At 46.7% G+C, this 19,783-nt stretch overlaps 1 protein-coding gene across 2 annotated transcripts in view; it reads right to left on the bottom strand.

The window, feature by feature from the left end:
• The window catches only part of vps13b (vacuolar protein sorting 13 homolog B), a 457,445-nt gene that overhangs the window by 58,774 nt on the left and 378,888 nt on the right, over nucleotides 1–19,783 (bottom strand). For both annotated transcript variants that reach the window (XM_083761686.1, XM_083761685.1), the window contains exon 46: nucleotides 13,817–13,978. In XM_083761686.1, the coding sequence (XP_083617812.1) occupies nucleotides 13,817–13,978 (162 nt within the window). The remainder of the gene's footprint in view (nucleotides 1–13,816; nucleotides 13,979–19,783) is intronic.

Genomic DNA, 19,783 nt, shown 5'->3' with positions numbered 1-19,783 from the left:
CAGGCTCCTGGAAGCATAGGACAATGCAAAGTGACTGCTAGCATGGATACTGTACACACTGAGACAAACAACACAGCCCACACAGTAGGCAGACAGACACATGTACAGTATGTGCTCTGCACACAAATGCAAGATTATAAAATATAATGTTGCGTGTGTGTGTGTGTGTACTATATGCATGCACATACAGTATGCATACAGGCAGGCACACACGCATGCATGCACAAACACACAGTATACGCATACAAGAAAGGCATGTTCTTGATCACAGACAGATTAGGACCAGAAGAGACCTCGGTCACCCCAACCATGACCACAATTAGAGTGTCACTAAGCGTCAGCCCGTCCAGAGGCTGTGGGCTGACTGTAGTCTAACTCAGACAACATGACTGATGTGGATGTCTCCACTGGCTTGACAACGCTATGTACAATACAGTATAGCACTTCGCTACAGAGAGCTTTGGTTTACTATAATGAAACCACAGGTTCTTCAGCTAAAGGACAAATGCAGCATGGGTTAAGCCTGTACAATAACCCCACGACCGCAGCATTGTATATTGTGTAACGAAACAACACTGTAGCCTAAATATTCAGCAAAACGCACAAAACATATCACCACAATACAGCTGCCTTCACTCATCTACTGGTAGAGTATTGGTAAGGTTGTTTGAAAAGCACAAGGTCACAGGGCAGCACAGTGCATAGTCAGCATTATATAGATGTAGTATCCAGTCTTTCTTTTTACACACAATGCATGCAACTGTAACAATGAACAACGTTTGCTCTGGTCCCAAATGGGAATAATACCAATGTTGTTCTCTTGACAGTAGCAGTAAGATGACTCAAGAAATACTATAGTCTGCCTTAAACAAAATGTGAAAGAGCTGAAACTGCAGTGGCTTGCAAATACCAATAGAGGAAAGATGCAGTATATATACCAGGGGTTTTCAACAGGTGGTCCGTGGAGGTATTGCATGTGGTCCCCATGACCATTTAGTAAACAAAAACTATGGTGACCTATGATGACCGTCCATGTAGTAATTTTAATATACTGACAAGTTGGAGGTGAAGGAATTCAACAGAAGAAGGGAGTTAGAATCTCAAGAGGGGGTTGTCTGGTTGAGTCATTATTATTAGGAAATTATTAGTAGTCAATGGACCTTTGGTTGAGAAACAGGGATGTACTGTATGCGCATGGGATGCACAGCAAGTGTTACAAAAGCAAGCAAGCGCATGCACATGCGCAGTTTGTGCACACACGCACACACACACGTGCACTGCACACACACGTGCACACACACACACACACACACACACTGAGATGGCCCTGCCTGGAGGTGTTGAGATATTTACAGTGAGCTGTTCCTTAAGGGGAACGCCAATAAAATGAACCTATTATTACTAGAAATAAAATAGATGAAAAAAAGAGTTAATATACCCTGTAGCTTCAGGACAGTTTTCACTCTCTCTATAATGTTATAATGTTTAGAATTTATAATCTATAAAGGTTATGCTCAGTATCATATCATACTCATAGATATATTTCCAGAGTGATGAGATATAGGATACAGCAAATCTCAAATGGAACATTTGAGATAAATCATAAAACTTCAACCACCACATTCATTTTCATTTCCAAGGATACTGTAAAAGCCGTTTTAGAGTGACAAGAGCTTGAATATGCTTTAACTTGTGACTTCTGCGGCCTGGCTTTGTACTTAATATGGTTCATATTAATCCCTATAACAAAAGGCATTTTGACCTGTATGATCTTTATTGAGAAGAAAAACATTGGATGTCCTTGTGGCTCAGACAGACAGTTAGAATATCATCAACTCACAACACTCTGGGATTGAGGTTGTCTCCCAATTGGTTGCAGATCATCCTGCATGTCTCCCACCTTTCCTGCGAGTCTCTACAGTAATCTAAAACAATATCTGCAAAGAAAACCCTCATTCTGCAATTGACATTACCGTACAGCAGGAGTTCATAAACTCCTTCACACTGGAACCTCAACCGACATAGAACACACTGTGTCACAACTTAAGGCAACTTAAACTCGTCCAACCAAAACATACCATGTGGAGAGGCCCACCAGAAAACGCTTTTGTGGCCCATTTGGGATCCCAACCCGCAGCGTTGAGACCCACTGCTGGAGAGTAAATGTACACATTTCAAGGCCAGGCCTTGGCCTTGTTGGAGCAGATAAAAGCGTGTTTCTTTAACTGCTCACACATTGCTGTGTTTGAAGGGATTTACATATAAAAACAAACATCAGATTGGAGCAGCTCAGTCCTCATCAACATGATAATTACATTAATCTCCTCATGTCAGTGAGGGAGCTTCCTCTGGGACAAACTACACACAGAGAGGAATTACTCACATATATAAACACACGCAGAATCATAATAGACGGTCGGCTTGTCAGATATACACCACGGAATCATAATAAAATCCCACAGCATGTCAGGGAGAGTGAGAAAACAAACTGCTCTAAACACAGGGGTTTAGCGATGAGTAGGATTTAGCCGTGCAGCGCTATAAAAAAAAGAAATTGTTCTAACTTTGGCATTCAATGTACTTCTCATGAAATCCTTGGCCGCAAAGCTGAGCGAAGTGTGCAAGGGAATGTAGTACATTGTTTTCCAAAATGTTGAATCGGGACCCAATGGTGGGGTTGCGAAAAAGACAATGGCTCCCATGGTTAAAGACAATGGCTCCCATGGTTATACAGCACAAATTGATCTTATACTTTATTGGCAATATTAAGTTACCAATGCTTTTTAGGATTAAATGTATTATAAGGTAGGCTGGAAGGCTCTGGGCTTTTAGAAGCTCATCCTATTAAACACAGATCAAGCCCGTTAGCATGTTGATAGCGATGGCTTCCTTCCCACACCAACGTGTTAACAAAATGTGAATGAGAGGATGTTACCATTTTCTCACAAACTGTACAATGGCCTGGCCCAGTGTGAGCATGGACACATTGACCTGGCACAGTGTGAGCCTGAACTCATTTTCCTGAGGGGTGGTGTCCAAAGGGTGTGCTATGGAGAACATTGGGGTTATGCAGGGTCTACTCTAGATGTTGTGGGATTGACTACTGAGGTCTGAGGAGTTGACCTGGGGCAGTAAACCTGGGGACTGATGTTTGGGTGTACAATCTAGAACAATGACACAGTGTTCAGGTCTGCCTGAAGAGATAAGATGATTTGTTGTTACATTTGAGGTCTAGAACATGTTAGGCCCACGCATCAAACACCCGAGAGCTATAGAGAGCCTATATGATGGTGTGGGGAAGTCCTGAAAAAGTACATCAATCAAGTACCTCTGGTGTTGTGTGGGTGCATGCATGTGTGTAATTTATGGAAGTCTGTCAACCTGTCCAGGGTCATACATACATCTCCTTTAAGGACAATATATCTGTTGACATGAATGGCGCTGCTAGACATAGGGAGTGAACTTCTAAAAATGGCGTGAAACACATGCACACTAAATAGACACAACCACATGCACACAGAAAGCCCCTCTTTCCTGTTAAATCTGAGTCTAACTCATTGTCTTCCCACCTCTCCACTCCACTCCCTCTCCGCCATTCAGAGGAGGTATGAAACGATGACTAAGCAGAGACAGAAGGCGAGGGTGAAACCTGGAAGCCGCTCCTGTCACTCCATCAGCCAGCGCTGTCTGGCAGCTGTTTAGTTGACCAGCACCTAAAAGTCATCAGACAGCCAATATCTAACCTCTGACTTGACACATGCATTCCTTTAATAATTACATGAGGGATTTTTCATTACGGTATTATTCTCTGAGGCACGTTGCCTTAAGAAGCTCAAGTTCTCTTCACTCGACACTCACGCACCACGGACAAACAGCGATGTGGACTAGATCCAACAGAGTCTGTGACTGAGCGATCGACTGTAACCCTGCCTGGTTATGACTATTATATTTGTCAGGAACCCAAACCGAGGAGCTAGAATGATGATGATGAGCATCTCGGCAAGTCAGTCAACTGACTCACATGCCATTTGTATCACGTTGCCATAGTGACAGCACATCTTCCGTTGTAGTAATTCCACATGCGGCCAAATATCTGGTCTTCAGGTTGTCGAAGGCTGTGGGACGGTTAGTCATTACCAAGGGTGCATTTAGTGTTCACATTATTGCACAAGTTAGGGTGAAGAAGACGTATTTGACCACGAACTGAATCTGCCGGCAGCTGATAGAGACAGTGATAGCACAGAATTAATAGCCTTTTCTCTGCCTGTGATTGCATGTCAATGGACTTTTAATGACTCTCTTAACGTGTGGGAACATCTTTTCAGTATCAATCGTTCAAGTTAATCCAAGAAAACAAATGTGTTGCCATGTTGCTAGGAGGAAAGTTTAAGTGAACTTGCACACAATACATCATTGATATGGAAGCCTGGATGAGTGGCCAATATTTAACCTTTGCTTTATGACACAGAATTTTCACTTTCCACCGCCACCCCCCCAACCAAAACTCTTCCATGGTAATGTCCTCAAGGACCGTCCCGTTAGAAATGTCTCATTTCCTCAAGTGCCCAGCCCAGTATTGAAGAAACATTTCTCCTGGGATTGAGTCACTCTCTGTACTGTTACTGGTTAACCTGCCTGTAGCTAATAACTCCCTTATACTGTATGGTTGCTGCTCCAAACTACATATAGTCTTAAGACCATGGCATTGCATTTTAGCTTAGTGTTTCTTAAACACTAGGTCAGGAGCAAGAGTCATGGGACAGTTTCTAGTGAATCCTCACATGACAATAGCATTCATTTTAAAGAGCCCGTGTCCCTAGTGTAAAGCTCAATTTAGTTTATTTAGTTCACAAGCTGAAAAGGTTTAAAAGCCCCTGTTTTAAAGGTGAAGGCAAGTTCACTTGTCAGAGGCAAAACCAAGTAGTAAATTTTACAGTAGCATAGTAGTTAGGGAGAAAAAACTGTAAGAGTCAGTGTTTGTGGTTTTTGTGTGTTGCATTACTGTAACATACAGTAAGGGGGATATTTCAACATGGATTAAAGAGAAGGGCAGGTTTGTTTTTCTAAATGAAAGCCTGTGGTTAACATTAGGGTTAAGAAAAAATGTATGTGCCTCGTGAGATTCATCAAGTATGGATTGTGGCTTTAATGCTGCTGATTAAAAGGCACGATATCCATTCATTCACTAGCTGATAGTCATCAGAAGGCATACTGTACGTAATACTGTATGTTAAGAACAAAGTGCCTGAAGCATAAAAGCAACAGGAAGACTATTAAATATAGTACCTGTAGTACTGTTTCCTTGCAGTCTGTTCCCATTAACTGTGGACAGTGTACAGTATGGGTTCAGTGTAGGTGCACACGCATGCGCACTCTGTCTCACTCATACACACACACTCATAAAAACAGAGACACTAAAATACTTGAGTACGCATGCACGCGCGCACGCACACACATAAATACCTTCCTGTCATGCCTGCTTCCAACAACACAGCCAATCTAACCACAAACTAATAGTCCTGGGCTGCTATCTCCAGCACTTTACCCTCGGGAACCATAGACACACATACTGTATGGGCCTACAGTACATGCGCATGTCCCCACACACACACACACACACACACACACACAGAGACACTCTCACTCTCACACACACACACACACACACACACACACACTAACACACGCACGCATGGACAGAAAGCTCTCGGTGCCTTCTGCTGAAGTAAATTACAATTTATTCATATTATGAATATTCCTTGTAGGCACTTAAAATGTCCTTCCCAAATCCAGGAGGCTTCTACGCCCCTCACTCCCCCGTAACCACACTAACCACAGGGATTTCCATCAGCCTGGCTGTATCCTGCACCGACCCAGCAGCCAGATATTTCAACCATCCACACCGCAACACACCACACGCCAGAGTCCTGAAAAACAGCAGGGTGGGGACGGCATGGGTGTGTGTGTGTGTTGGGGTGATGGTTGGTCCCTGGTGTCCTCAATAACCAGGTCATGGAATGGTGTGTGTGCGTGTGTGTGTGTGTGTGTGTGCGTGCGTGCGTGTGCACGTGCGTGCGTGCGTGGCATGTATGTCCTTGTGTATGTTGCAGCAGGTCCCAGAGCAGCCATCGCCCAGGCTGGTAAATGGCCGGGTGTGCTGGCATGCTGATCCAGAAACAGAAAGGCCTGATGAAGTCCAGGCCTTAAGAAACATGGTGCCATGGTGCAGAATGCGCGTGTGCGTGTGCACGCGCCATGTGTGCATATGAATGTGATCGTGGTTTCACAGAAAGTGGGCTCAGGGAACGTGACTGCCTCAATCGGGCCATTTATTGCGTTCCGTGATGATGATTGACAGCAGTAAGAGAGATGGGGAGAGGGAGAAAATGGAGACGGACAGAGAGACAGAGAGAGTGACCTTAACGGAGGTGTGCATTTCACTGTGCAAACACTGCAAAGGAACGCTCTTCTGAGAGAAGTGACAGATATTCAGAGGTATGTCAACACAGTGGGACACACACTCCGGAGGCTGTTCACCGTCACACACATTAAGCACTTGTCCCTGTCTCACTCTCTCTCTCTTTCTCGCACGCACGCACGCACGCACGCACGCACACACACACACACACACACACACACACGCGCACGCACGCACACACGCATGCGTGCACGCACGCACGCACGCACGCACTATAGATTGGTCAGGATCCCACATGTGCCTTCCTGTTTTAGCTCAAAATGAACAACAACAGGCCTGTTCATTTAGTAGTACTCTTTTCTCCCTCTGTCTTCCTGTCCTCCCTCTATGTGTGCTCATGTAACAACAAAACATGTGATGATAACATACTGTTGGCTCCTTTATATTCCCTATACGACTTGGCCGTGGATTATGGCCCGAGAACAGAGATTGGGGATGGAGGGAGGGAAGGAGGTGAGAGAGAGAGAGAGCGAGAGAGAGAGAGAGATATGAAATGTTTCTGGCTGTGATGTCACAGCAGTGACATCTTCCCTGGCTAAGCTCAGAGAGAATGCACACTTACTGTAAGCTTAACTTTCGACCTTGTCGCGCACCAAAAATGGACAATCTATAAGCTCACAACATATCGTAATGTGGCACATTGTGAGCTTGTAGATCGGCTATTTTCAGTGAACGGCAATGGCGCACAACCAAATATAAATCACGCTTAAAAGTTCCCGTCCTTTCTGCGGTCGTCCACATGAACCCCTGGCCTGTCCTCGTCCCCTGGTCCCGTCCCCTCCTCTCCCTCATGAAGCCCTGCCCTGTCCTCGTCCCCTGGTCCCGCCCCCTCCTCTCCCTCATGAAGCCCTGGCCTGTCCTCGTCCCCTGGTCCTCCTCCTCTCCCTCATGAAGCCCTGCCCTGTCCTCGTCCCCTGGTCCGTCTCCTCCTCTCTCCCCCATGAACCCCTGGCCTGTCCTCGTCCCCTGGTCCGTCTCCTCCTCTCCTCTCCCTCATGAACCCCTGGCCTGTCCTCGTCCCCTGGTCCTCCTCCTCCTCTCCTCTCCCTCATGAACCCCTGGCCTGTCCTCGTCCCCTGGTCCGTCTCCTCCTCTCTCCCTCATGAACCCCTGGCCTGTCCTCGTCCCCTGGTCCGTCTCCTCCTCTCTCCCTCATGAACCCCTGGCCTGTCCTCGTCCCCTGGTCCCGTCTCCTCCTCTCTCCCTCATGAACCCCTGGCCTGTCCTCGTCCCCTGGTCCCGTCTCCTCCTCTCCTCTCCCTCATGAACCCCTGGCCTGTCCTCGTCCCCTGGTCCGTCTCCTCCTCTCTCCCTCATGAACCCCTGGCCTGTCCTCGTCCCCTGGTCCCGTCTCCTCCTCTCTCCCTCATGAACCCCTGGCCTGTCCTCGTCCCCTGGTCCCGTCTCCTCCTCTCCTCTCCCTCATGAACCCCTGGCCTGTCCTCGTCCCCTGGTCCGTCTCCTCCTCTCTCCCTCATGAACCCCTGGCCTGTCCTCGTCCCCTGGTCCCGTCTCCTCCTCTCTCCCTCATGAACCCCTGGCCTGTCCTCGTCCCCTGGTCCCGTCTCCTCCTCTCCTCTCCCTCATGAACCCCTGGCCTGTCCTCGTCCCCTGGTCCTCCTCCTCTCCCTCATGAAGCCCTGCCCTGTCCTCGTCCCCTGGTCCCGTCTCCTCCTCTCCTCTCCCTCATGAACCCCTGGCCTGTCCTCGTCCCCTGGTCCCGTCTCCTCCTCTCTCCCTCATGAACCCCTGGCCTGTCCTCGTCCCCTGGTCCCGTCTCCTCCTCTCCCGCTGCCTTTTGGCTCTCTCTCTCCTTCCTGATTGAACCCTTGCATGTCCCTGGTCTACATCCCTCCACCCCTGCTTTCTCCTCTCCCCCTTTTCACATGAGCCAGCCAACATCCAACCAGAGCTCAGGGGACCTGCACAGAGTGTTTAATTAAATTCATCAGTTCACAGCAGCTATCATCGGTTGCTTCGGGATCAGCCCTCTGCATTTAAGCTGTGCGTTTGTTTGTGTGTGTCTGCGTATCTGCCCGAGGGACCATTGAAATGACACACACACACGCACGCACACGCACACACATACACACACACACACACACACACACACACACACACACACACACACACACACACACACACACACACACACACACACACACACACACACACACACACACACACACACACACACACACACAATACCACAGTCATGAGGTCAGACTTATGGTCTGCCGTCCAAGACAGGCCCCAGGCCTCCTAGACAAGACTATGACCATGAACCGTACAGAAGGTGAGGGCTGTGCTATGTACGTGTGTGGTAACAGGCACAAGGCATACAGAACCAGGTGGGAGAGGGGAGGAGGTGACCATTGATGTCACGGCCAGGTCCGATAAATGGACTGGACAGCAGAAAAGCCGGGGAGGTCTCTGGGAGGGAGAGAGTGAATATTGAAAATAGTAACAATGCAGTGAGCTCACTGTGCATGAGCTGAGCCAGTGCACAGTGACTGTGGTTCTGAAGAGAGAGAGAGGACCAAGGGAGAAACCCAACACAGTGACCGATCCACGGATGAGGTGAGTGAGTCGCTGAAGGTCAGGGACGAGGCACACTAGGACTAAACTAGACTACAGCAAATTTCAGAGAGATAATGAAACTCTCAGGGTTAAATTAACCCTACATGTTTAACTGAGAGCGACCGTGGGGAGTAGAAAACAAGCAGAAAGAGCGAGCCAGGTCAGACGCAGAGCAGGGCTACTGAGGTAAGACAAGGCCACAGACTCCGGTGAGAGGACTGCATTTACTGGGGTGTAACAAAGAGGAACAGGACACGGTTGCCTTTCCAGCCAGGCCCCTAGACAGCAACACGCAGGCAGGAAGGCCAACGGCAGGACAAGCCAGACAAGGCCTAATGAGCTCAGCCAGCGCAGTTCAACTGGAATAGGGGGATCAAGGAGGGGACAGGGACAGAGCTGGGCTGGCGTTGATCTCCAGAGATGATGTTGGAGCGTGTTGGAGGAAGAACCCCAGAACTCAGCGAAAGCCTGATTTATACATCGTCGTAGGACAGTGTTGTCGTATGACAAAAATAGCCTCAATCTATGATTGAGACATTTTCAAAAGCATAAAGGCCAGAGGTCACAGCTCTGCCCAGGACTACTGAGCTTGGGCGGGATGCAAACGCAGATTAGACACACCAACGGACCGACATGCGGAAACGGTCCGACATGCGCTGCTCCCATGCTTGCGGTTAGAGTTAATTATATATATATATCTTAACTTCTGATGCTGGGGAAATAATGTCCTGGTATATTTCTTAAGCTGTGGGTCAGAAGGAGTCTGCATGGGTCGTGGGTCTGCGTTTGGCGGGTCCCCACAGTGCATGACAAAGACTAATGTATTAAGACTAAAGCATCCAAAGCCAAGGATGCCTATGGGCTCCATACAAACTTTTTTAAAACATATGTTGAATCTCTGGTGGCACCGATCACACATCTGGTAAATCTGTCCATAAGACAACGCACTGTTCCCCCTCAATGGAAAGTTGCAGTGATAACACCAATCTACAAATCTGGCGCTAAAACTGACATTTCAAACTATAGACCTATAAGCATCCTACCAGTTATATCAAAGGTGGCTGAAAAGTGGATTGTCAAGTTTATCATCAAACACCTGACAACGGCCACTGCATTCCATGCAGTTTGGGTTTTGGGCCTTCCACTCCACCAAATCAGCAAACTTCCAGTTCATAGAAAAATTAAAGTGTGCTTTGAACAGAGCTCCCTGTGCAATGGCGGTGTTCCTGGACTTCAAGAAGGCGCTCGACACCGTCTGTCACCGTATCCTCTTGTCCAAATCAACATACTTTAATTTATGTCCAGAAGCTACAGAATGGTTTAGTTCCTAACTTCCTATCTATCCACCAGAAAACAGTATGTAAGTGTCAACAGTGTAAAATCTCCCTACCACACCCGTTCGGTCGGTGTCCCCCAGGGCTCAATACTACTCAGCTCTGACAGGCATTCAAGACTGGCTTATAGACTCATGTCTGCTCTTGAATGCCAAAAAGACAGTCTGCATGGCCTTCTCCAAAAGAGCAGTTGTGTTAGAGTCCTCAAATGTGTTTCTGGGTGGGGAGGAACTTGAACTTGTCACAGAGTTCAAGTACCTCGGAGTCATATTAGACTCAACCCTAACTTTTAAAAAACATGTGAAGAAAGTCACTAATACGATTAAAATCAACCTTCAAATTTTTAAACAAATTAGACCCTTACTGACAGTTGGAGCGGCCAGATCGTATCTTCACTGTATGATCCTATCACAAAGTGAATACTGTTTCACAAACTGGTCTTGCACAGGTGTGACTATTCTCAAACCCATAGAACAGCTCTACAAGAGTGCGCTCAAAGTGTTTGACAGGAAGCCCCACTCATATCATCATTGAAACATCCTTCGGAGGCTCAATCTTTTTAGCTTTGATAACTTTAACATTTTCAAACACGTTGGGGTCATATACAAGACCCTACATGGTCTGTGCCCGCCCCCCCTAAGTGAATTCATTAAACGAAAGCCTGATAGGGGAATCAGTACCAGAGCAACCACTCGAGGAGACTGCGAAGTGCCGCACCGGCAAACAACATTCGGCCAAAATGTCCTCTCAGTACAGGGTTGTGTAGCATGGAATAGCCTTCCTCTGCGTATAAGGGATTGTGCTACATTTCCATCTTTTAAATTAAATCTGAAAAAATGGTTGCTTGAAAACCAAAGCTGCAACCATTTATGTTTTAGGTGTATTTTTTATCCTGTGTTCCCTATGTAATGTTATGTAAATGTATTCCACTGTTTGTCTGTTTTCCGTTTCTTTGTGAGGACTGCGGATGAAAATGAGCAACTGTGCTATATCCGGTGTATTTACACCAAGTGACGTACATTAATATGCATTGTCCTGTCCAAATAAACAAATAAAGTAAAGTAAAAGTAGTGAGAGACTGGTCCTCTGAAGCTAAGAGAGTTTACTGTGGGGGCTTCACATTGTGTTGGGAAGCTGATGGTGGAGTCATGCGTGGGGGAAAGGGACAGGGCTGGGTTCTGACGTGAAGAAGTTGGAGGAGCATGCGAGGGAGAGTTGAACCTGGGACATCATGTGGAGGCCATGGTCTGGGGGGCGAGTTTGGGAGTCAAGGAATATGAAGGGAATTAGATAGTGATGTCATGACATGGTGGAAACTCATTGTCCATGTGAGCAACGCTGGGACCACATTGTTATTATCCCATTTAGGCCTGACCTAAATCCTCCAGTTTTCTTTCAATAGCTAAATTATTATTACCATTATTCAACCATCAAAGAACGACGACAAAGAGACGATGTAATGCATATGTGACTTCATCATGTCACCTAAAGCAAATCCAAATGGTTTCTTTTTCTCCCCCCTGTGTAGTCAAGCCATTGTTTACGAGACTGCGAACCTGCAGGATTCAACAGCGTATACATGGAGAGAGCTTGGGTCAGGAGAGAACTGAGGTCGTGTTAGGGGGAAAGTGGTGGCAGTGGAGGAGGTGGAGTGGGTGGAGAGCTGTGAAAGTAGTTAACGGAACGGGGAGATTAAAACAAATGGCAAGGAGAAGAGATGAGCGCAGTTGAGTGGTGACACTTTTGATTGAATGCTTGAGTCAATGTTCAATGATCGAAGGAGGGAACAGAGGGGATAATGAGGAGGGTGGAGTTCTACGGAATGGGGCTTCATGACGTCCTGTGTTGCTTAAGACACCACAAGGCATCATGGGACTTTAGTCAAACAGGAGAAGCACTTAGAAGCCGCCCTGTCCACTGATTCCCTGATAGCTACAAAAACACACGCACGGGACCGAGTTACCGTTACAGAAATACGACCTCTTTCTCTTATCGCTTTCACTATTTTCATAACCCATTCAAAGGCAATTAGGTATAGTGTGCTACAATTAGCTAGGAGGCTGACACATCAACAGGAATTTTATCACCCAGCTCAACGAGTTTTAACCGCTTAGTCCTTGGCAGCCATTGCTCCTTTCGTATTATCTAGTATCGCAAATCATGTTCATGTTGAGCACACATATTTCATACCACAGATACATGGTGGAATAACACATGACAAAACCATCCTGGAATCACATTCCTCGCAGATGATGATGACATCTGGCCCGTTCGGACAGTTTCTCATCCAAGACTGTCCCCCGAAAACACAAGAGGTCATTCTGACTCAGTTGTAAAGTGAAACGTGGTATTCACAGCTACAATATGCCAGATCACCTCTTTGTCTGGGAGTTTGTCTGCGTGTGTGTGTGTGAGTAAATGTGTGTGTGTGTGTGTGTGTGTGTGTGTGTGTGTGTGCGTGCGTGCGTGCGTGCGTGCGTGCGTGCGTGCGTGCGTGCGCGTGCGTGCGCGTGCGTGTGCGTGTGCGTGTGTGTGTGTCAGGAAGAGAGCGAGTGTGTGTATGTGTGTCCGATAGTGAGGTAAGAGCACAGATTAACTGTGATCGATGATTAATACGACTTGACTTACTGACTTACTGTGAGCAATTATGGCCATGTCTTTTCTCAAGCTCCACTTTCTCACACTGGCTTCGGAACACGTGGGGGCCTTGAAACATGTGCTCACCAAACACACACACTCGCACACATGCCACTGATCGCCAGCCCACCCTCCGCTCAACCCCAAAACCACGAAGGGTTAAATATAATCAATCTTCCTTAACAATGCTGTCAGGGCAACTGTCAGAGAGCGCTGACAGAGACACACAGATAGTGGCTGGACACTGATGTTTGTGTGTGTGTGTGTGTGTGTGTGTGTGTGTGTGTGTGTGTGTGTGTGTGTATCCTGGACAGTATGTGAATTCATGTATACTGTGTGTGTAAGTGTACATTATATGGGTGTTTGCTCTGTTTACGCAAGTGTATTTTAATGTCTTATGTACAGTATGCATGCCTGTGTCAGGCTGTGTGTACATATAATGTATTCTGGTTTTATTCTGTCTATACTAGTGTGCGTGCGTGCGTGCGTGCGTGCATGCGTGCGTGCGTGCAGTACATATACGCACACACGTTTGTGTATGACTATTCCAGCTCAAACCAAAACCACAAGGCTGGGGGCCATCAGTAGTTTTGCAACGCCTAGGGTGAATTTGTCTGCGTGTGAGTACTGTGTGTGTGTGTGTGTGTGTGTGTGTGCATCCGTGTGTGTGTGTGCATCCGTGTGTGTGTGTGTGTGTGTGTGTGTGTGTGTGTGTGTGTGTGTGTGTGTGTGTGTGTGTGTGTGTGTGTGTCTGCGTGCGTGCGTGCTTGCGTGTGTACTCCCATACCTGGGGGGACTTGTGGGACCTCCAGCTGTACTGGTGGCTGTGCAGGCTGGCCAGCAGCACGTTCTCGTCTGTGTCCACCTGGCCGAAGCGCAGCGTCTCGTGGGTGTCGTTACAGATCACATAGTGGCTGAACAGCATGTCCTCAGCTTCATGGTTCCCATTCTAACACACAGGACAAGGGCGGGGATGGGACGGAAGCGTTATCATGAGATGCCAACTGAAAGGGCACACTGTAAACTCCTGCGTTTTAAGCAATATTACACGAGAGGGTGTGGTTTAACGTGATTATTGCCACGACAGTGATGCGGTAAGGAACGAGACGAAGTCGAGTTCCGCAAGCATCACTGAAGTGGCAATAATAATAATTGCAATTCTACAACAGTTACCCTTAAAACTAAGAAAATCGCTGAAAAAATATATATTTTTAATGACAGATGTAGTCACTACGACCACAAATGTCCCAAGAAACTAGCTAGCCTAGCCACCGAGCTAGCGCTCTGGGAAAACAGAGCAGCTGAATTCTTTGTTTTGATTAGGTGGTGAATGGTGCTGGTTTGATCCACGGCTGGAAGCCGTTTAAACCAATCAGATTGCTTCCTCGAAACGACCTGTTGTAGAATTAATCATTGAACCCTAGTGTCCCTATTCTGAGGGCGAACAATCGATGAATATAGCCCACGTTCAGACACTCGAGCACTTCACTTGCTCAATAAAACTGTTTATTGAAATTTCAGTCAAACACCTTCTTCAGGCATCGCATGCAGCTGCACCAATGCACCTGTTGCAGAGATTTTATTCCGTTTTTTATTCAGTTGTGCACTCCCAGAGCTACACATGGATACATTGAGGATGTATTTCTGACTATAAGCCAGGGAAGCACGCTGAGCTCACCTCAGGATTTTAACCATATGAAACCCAGCATCCCTATTCTCAATATCAGTATTGTACAGGAGTTCATATCCTGGATATGAACTCCATTTATATGGTGTGTGTGCGTGTGTGTGCTCCCGCTGGGGGGGAACCCTGCTGTGCACATATGCATTTGTCAGTGCTATTATGTGCATATCCATATCTAATAAGTGCAGCTCTTTGTGGGCATATCCGTGGGAGGGCAGGATGTGTGACATCATCCCAACCTCAATGGTGTTTTTTGGGTGTGAATCATATCAAAGCCTGATATCCGTCCAGGTTGGAGCCGCTTTGGTCAAGGCTACAGGGCCAAATTCATCCCCCGGTTCCACGCAAAAGAACTTTGAGGCCTCTCTTCTGAGCAGACCCTGGACTTCAAATCAACTACGATTACAGTTACATCTCTTTCTCAAGTGGCTTAATGTTCTCCTCGTTCGGTGATAAATGGGCCTGAAAATGTCAAACCTCAAAGTTTCAAATTATATATGCACATGTGCGCGTGCGTGTGTGTGCACTGTGCACACATGCATGTGTTTTGTTTAGTAATTCAGGTTTAGCTTGGGCTGAAAAAGCAGGCATTCCTGTTAGTGAGAGTCATGGATGTATTGTACAAGCGTGTGTGGTTTGTCAGGAGAGAACAGCATGGTGGAAGCTGGCCCATCTACAGCCACGGGCCACTGAGAGGGCTCCGCAGAATAACGCGAGTCATGCAAGGCCAACAAGAGTGCTGTCCAGTGTCCACCCATGCGTCACCTTGCATGCAAGGGGCTGCGAAACACTGTGGAAAAATTGGCTTATCAGGGAGAGGCCGGTGTGTCAAAACTTGCTCATGCAAAAGTTCATGCTTTAGTTCTCCCTCTCTCTCTTGCACACACATTCAAATGCCCATGCACGCACATTTAAAATAAAAGGTTGACCAAGTATGTATATGTTACTGTGTGTGTATGTGTATGTGTATGTGTATGTGTATGTGTATGTGTATGTGTATGTGTATGTGTATGTGTATGTGTATGTGTATGTGTATGTGTATGTGTATGTTCGTGCGTGCGTACGTGCGCGTGTGTGTGTGTGCGCACGCGCACAGTCTTCGCACGTGTGTGCATGCATATATCACTTCAGCCCCTTCAAGAGGCTCTTGGGCCCTGGTGGGATCTCTCCTCCACACCCCTCCCTATCTCGATGCACACATGACTGTGGTTCCAACAGCTTCTCAATAACGACTCGGCTATCCCAACAAAAGGCAACCAGGCCAGCTGTATACTTTTAAATAGCAGGAGGAGAGAGGCTGATGGTTAAGAGAGAATGGCAGTAAAAGCTCAGAGGTTAACTGCCAAGCACGTTCCGGGTCCCGGAGTTGTTGTTGGTATTGAAAACGGATGGGAAAGTTTGCACCATTAAAAGAGGTTTAGATGATAGATGGCGGAGAGAGGACAGAGAGAGATAGGTAGAGAGAGAACGAGGAGTCACACTAGATGGGGCAGCTGTGTCTGTGGGTTCAAGTGCATTTCCAGTTTTATAGTGGAACGCTATCTGTCCTGCGTTCAAATGTGACACTGCGATTTACTAACATCCTGCTGCCATCTTTAATATGCCACTGCTAAGCCCTCCCTTTGATGATATCATCTTTCAGCTCCACTTCATTAGGCAACATGATACAGACATCAGAAAACCTTCCTCTAGTATTCACAATCACTCGCCGTCTATCAGAGGCCTTTATGTGGGCAAAGATTGGGACAGATATTTGGAGAGTCAACACAACCTGCTTGTTAAAGAGCACAAGATGGCAGTTTCTCCACTAAAGAGGGTCTCTATCAGGAATCCAAATATCCATTTCTGTAATCCCCGTTCATATTACATTACTTTAGTTTTCACAGTCTTGTGAAGATATGTAAGACGGAGAGGCCCATATAAACGAAAAGGTACAGTAAAATGTCTGGAGAACCGACAGTAAATAACCATGCATGCATATAGTGAGAGACAAATGACACCCGGTCAGGAGATATGCAACTCTTAAACAGGATACTATGTCCACTTTCCAGGAGACGAGGCGACAGGCGAGCCTGTAAAACGGGCATTATGAAACAATAATCGGATCTTTAAACACCTATTTCTCTTCATGTATCACCCTGGGCCACACATCTGCTATAACCAGGAACATGATATCTCTGTTACTGCCTTTTCCGGGCGCGGAACAAAGCGAAATCACTCAAACATGGCGGGGAAAGAAGAAAGGAGAGGACATTCCTGTTGTCTCAATTGTACGTGCGATGGCCTCTGTGTGTTCTGTGAGAAAGAGGAGTGTATAAATACTACTGTGCTTTCGTGTGGCTTTCCTCTGAAGCCACTTCCCTGGGGTTAGGGGCTCTGGGGTAGCAAAGATTGGAGCTGGGTCTGGGGACTGAGGTTTGGTAATGGAGGCTTGGGGTCTGAGGTTGGGGTGGTTGGGGGCTGAGGCTGGGGCTGTAGAGTGCAAGGGTAAGGGGGCTGCATTATACTGAAGGATAAAGTTCTTTTTTATTTGATTTTAGATTTTTTTTATTATGAACCAAATCTTCCTGGTTTGAGGTCAGGCACGGAAGCAAAATGGATAGAAATGGCAATTACATAATCAACATTATTGAGGGATTGTTTGGCTTTGCATGTTTGCAAAGGAGAACTTTGCACAGAGAGGCTGGCAATACTAATGCTAGTGTTATCAAAAGCAAAGTCACGATTGGGCTGTACTTTCTAGTGGCGGGTGGTTATGTTGAATATTTTAACTTCATAATTAAGGGCCATGGCCGTCATGCATGTTCTATACATGTAACAATGCCAATTGTCAGGAGAATGATATCAAAGATCTAAGGCCATCATTGACATACATAATGAAGTCTCCATGATCAGGAACTGTATTTGTGAAATTGTACGGGTCTGGAACTGCTCCGGCAGATCTGGTTGTGGTGGTACAGTGTGACCAAGCCGGGGTTCTGGGGCTCTAATTGTGTGGTGGTGCAGGAATCTTCCCCTGGCTTTTATGGAAGCCCAACATGGCCCAACACTGGCCCCGGAACACCACATCACAACAAGCCTGCCTGCCAGCCTTGACACCAGGAAACATGAAAATCACTGCAACAATTACACACGTTAGGACATATCATCATGCTGCGGAAGGACAGCGCCTGTTTACATTTCCAACTGGCCCTAATCACGGCTTCAATCAACATCAACTGGATTTATGTTTTGCTTTAGAAACTTAAAACATCTATACTGTATGTACAGTATGTACATGTGTACATAATGTGTATTGTGCCTGTGTGTGTGTGTGTGTGTGTGTGTGTGTGTGTGTGTGTGTGTGTGTGTGTGTGTGTGTGTGTGTGTGTGTGTGTGTGTGTGTGTGTGTGTGTGTGTGTGTGTGTGTGCGTGCGTGCGGGTGCGTGCGTGTGTGCGTGTGTGTGTGTGATATCCAGGTCTCGCATCCATCAGTGTGATACCTTTCAGATGAGTGGAGCAGACCTTCACATGTGCCCCCGTGCTGCACTCCACCACCACAGGCAGGCCATGCTTAATATCACGTTCATACAAGGTTTTCTTCACACATACAAGGTTATTTTCTTCACACATACAAGGTTTACTTTCAGTGAAAACCCAAAAGGGGAAACAGAATGCTGGAATGTTCCGCCGGCGCCGTGTTCACAACTTCCTCTGAAGTGGGCCAACTGTTTAACAAGAGCGTTTCCTAATGGATCAGCCTTTTTTTGTACTTGACCTCTCCTTCTACGGCTCACTCAGGCGCTATCATATCCACATGCAACTCATTCGGCTCATAATTATAGTGTGTTTTTTTCCCCCTCCTGTTCTGCAGAGTGGTGAAGGCTGGAGGTAGTTATAAAGGTTCTATACCAAGTTACAAGGCTGCTGCTGTTTAGGCTAAATCAAGCCAATTCAGAGGCTCAATCAATTTATTGGGCAGAACCCAGCCCATACTGACTGCATGAGGTCTCACAAACAAGGGTTTGTATTTGTGTGTGTATGTCAGAATTGTTTGTGTGTAAAGAGTGGTGTGAAGTGCTCTGAATCTACTCAGAGAGAGTGTGTGTGTGTGCGTGTGCGTGTGCGTGTGCGTGTGCGTGTGCGTGTGCGTGTGCGTGTGCGCGCGCGTGTGTGTGTGTGTGTGTGTGTGTGTGTTTGTGTGTGTGTGTGTGAGTGTGTGTTTGTAGTCCTCCATATATGTTTCTCTCTATGGTAAATCTGATGCAGAATGAAGAGTCATAGCTGAAGGCAATTTATGCCATAGAAAGATCCTCAAAAGCCAGCCAATAAATAACAAGAAAAGCTGTGGCCGAACAGTAATCTCAACCAGTCATACTGACCTATTGTAAGCAGCTATGCGTGGCATGTGTTGTAATACCTGGATACCAACATGTCCAGAACACTCTGGTAAAGCTGGAATGTGACCTTTCAATATAGCACCACCAACCCTCTCTGAAGTCTTATTTATGGACAATTTAAGCAGCTCAAATAGGGAACATTCACTGGCTATACTGTACCACATGACGCAAGGGTGAAGGCGAGGGTCAAATGTGACCACTCATCAAATATGGTCCATTAGACGCAAAAAGTGCCTTTGATGAGTCAGTGATGCCACTCATTGAAAACAAAGGTATTAACCAAACCAGCCAATACAATCATGTCATAACTCATTGTAGATTTTCAACACAGTCAAGTTAACCTCATTTAATTCCATTTTCCACAGGTAAAGCACAACAGCTGTTCCTAGAAAAATAAGTCTATTAATTTTCAGTCATCTGGCTGTGAGTGTGTGCGTGTGTGTGTGTGTGTGAGTGTGTGTGTGTGTGTGTGTGTGTGTGTGTGTTCGTGTGCGCACGTGCGTGTGTGTATAGAAATAATATGTGTACCTCAAAACTCAAGAGGCTAGTTTATGAGTCAGCACAGTCACGGCTGAGTCAAATAGGGCTGGGATGTGGCACGCCAAGCCAGGGAGGCAAGGCGTGTGCGTGCGTGCATGCATGTCCGTGCGTGTATGTACAGTATGCGTGTGTTTGATGTGTGCGTGTCTGC

Source organism: Protomyctophum parallelum, assembly GCF_964188405.1.
Source record: "Protomyctophum parallelum genome assembly, chromosome: 3".
NCBI lineage: Eukaryota > Metazoa > Chordata > Actinopteri > Myctophiformes > Myctophidae > Protomyctophum > Protomyctophum parallelum.
The sequence above is the reverse complement of the archived record's forward strand: the minus strand, read 5'-3'. Positions and strand labels throughout refer to the sequence as shown.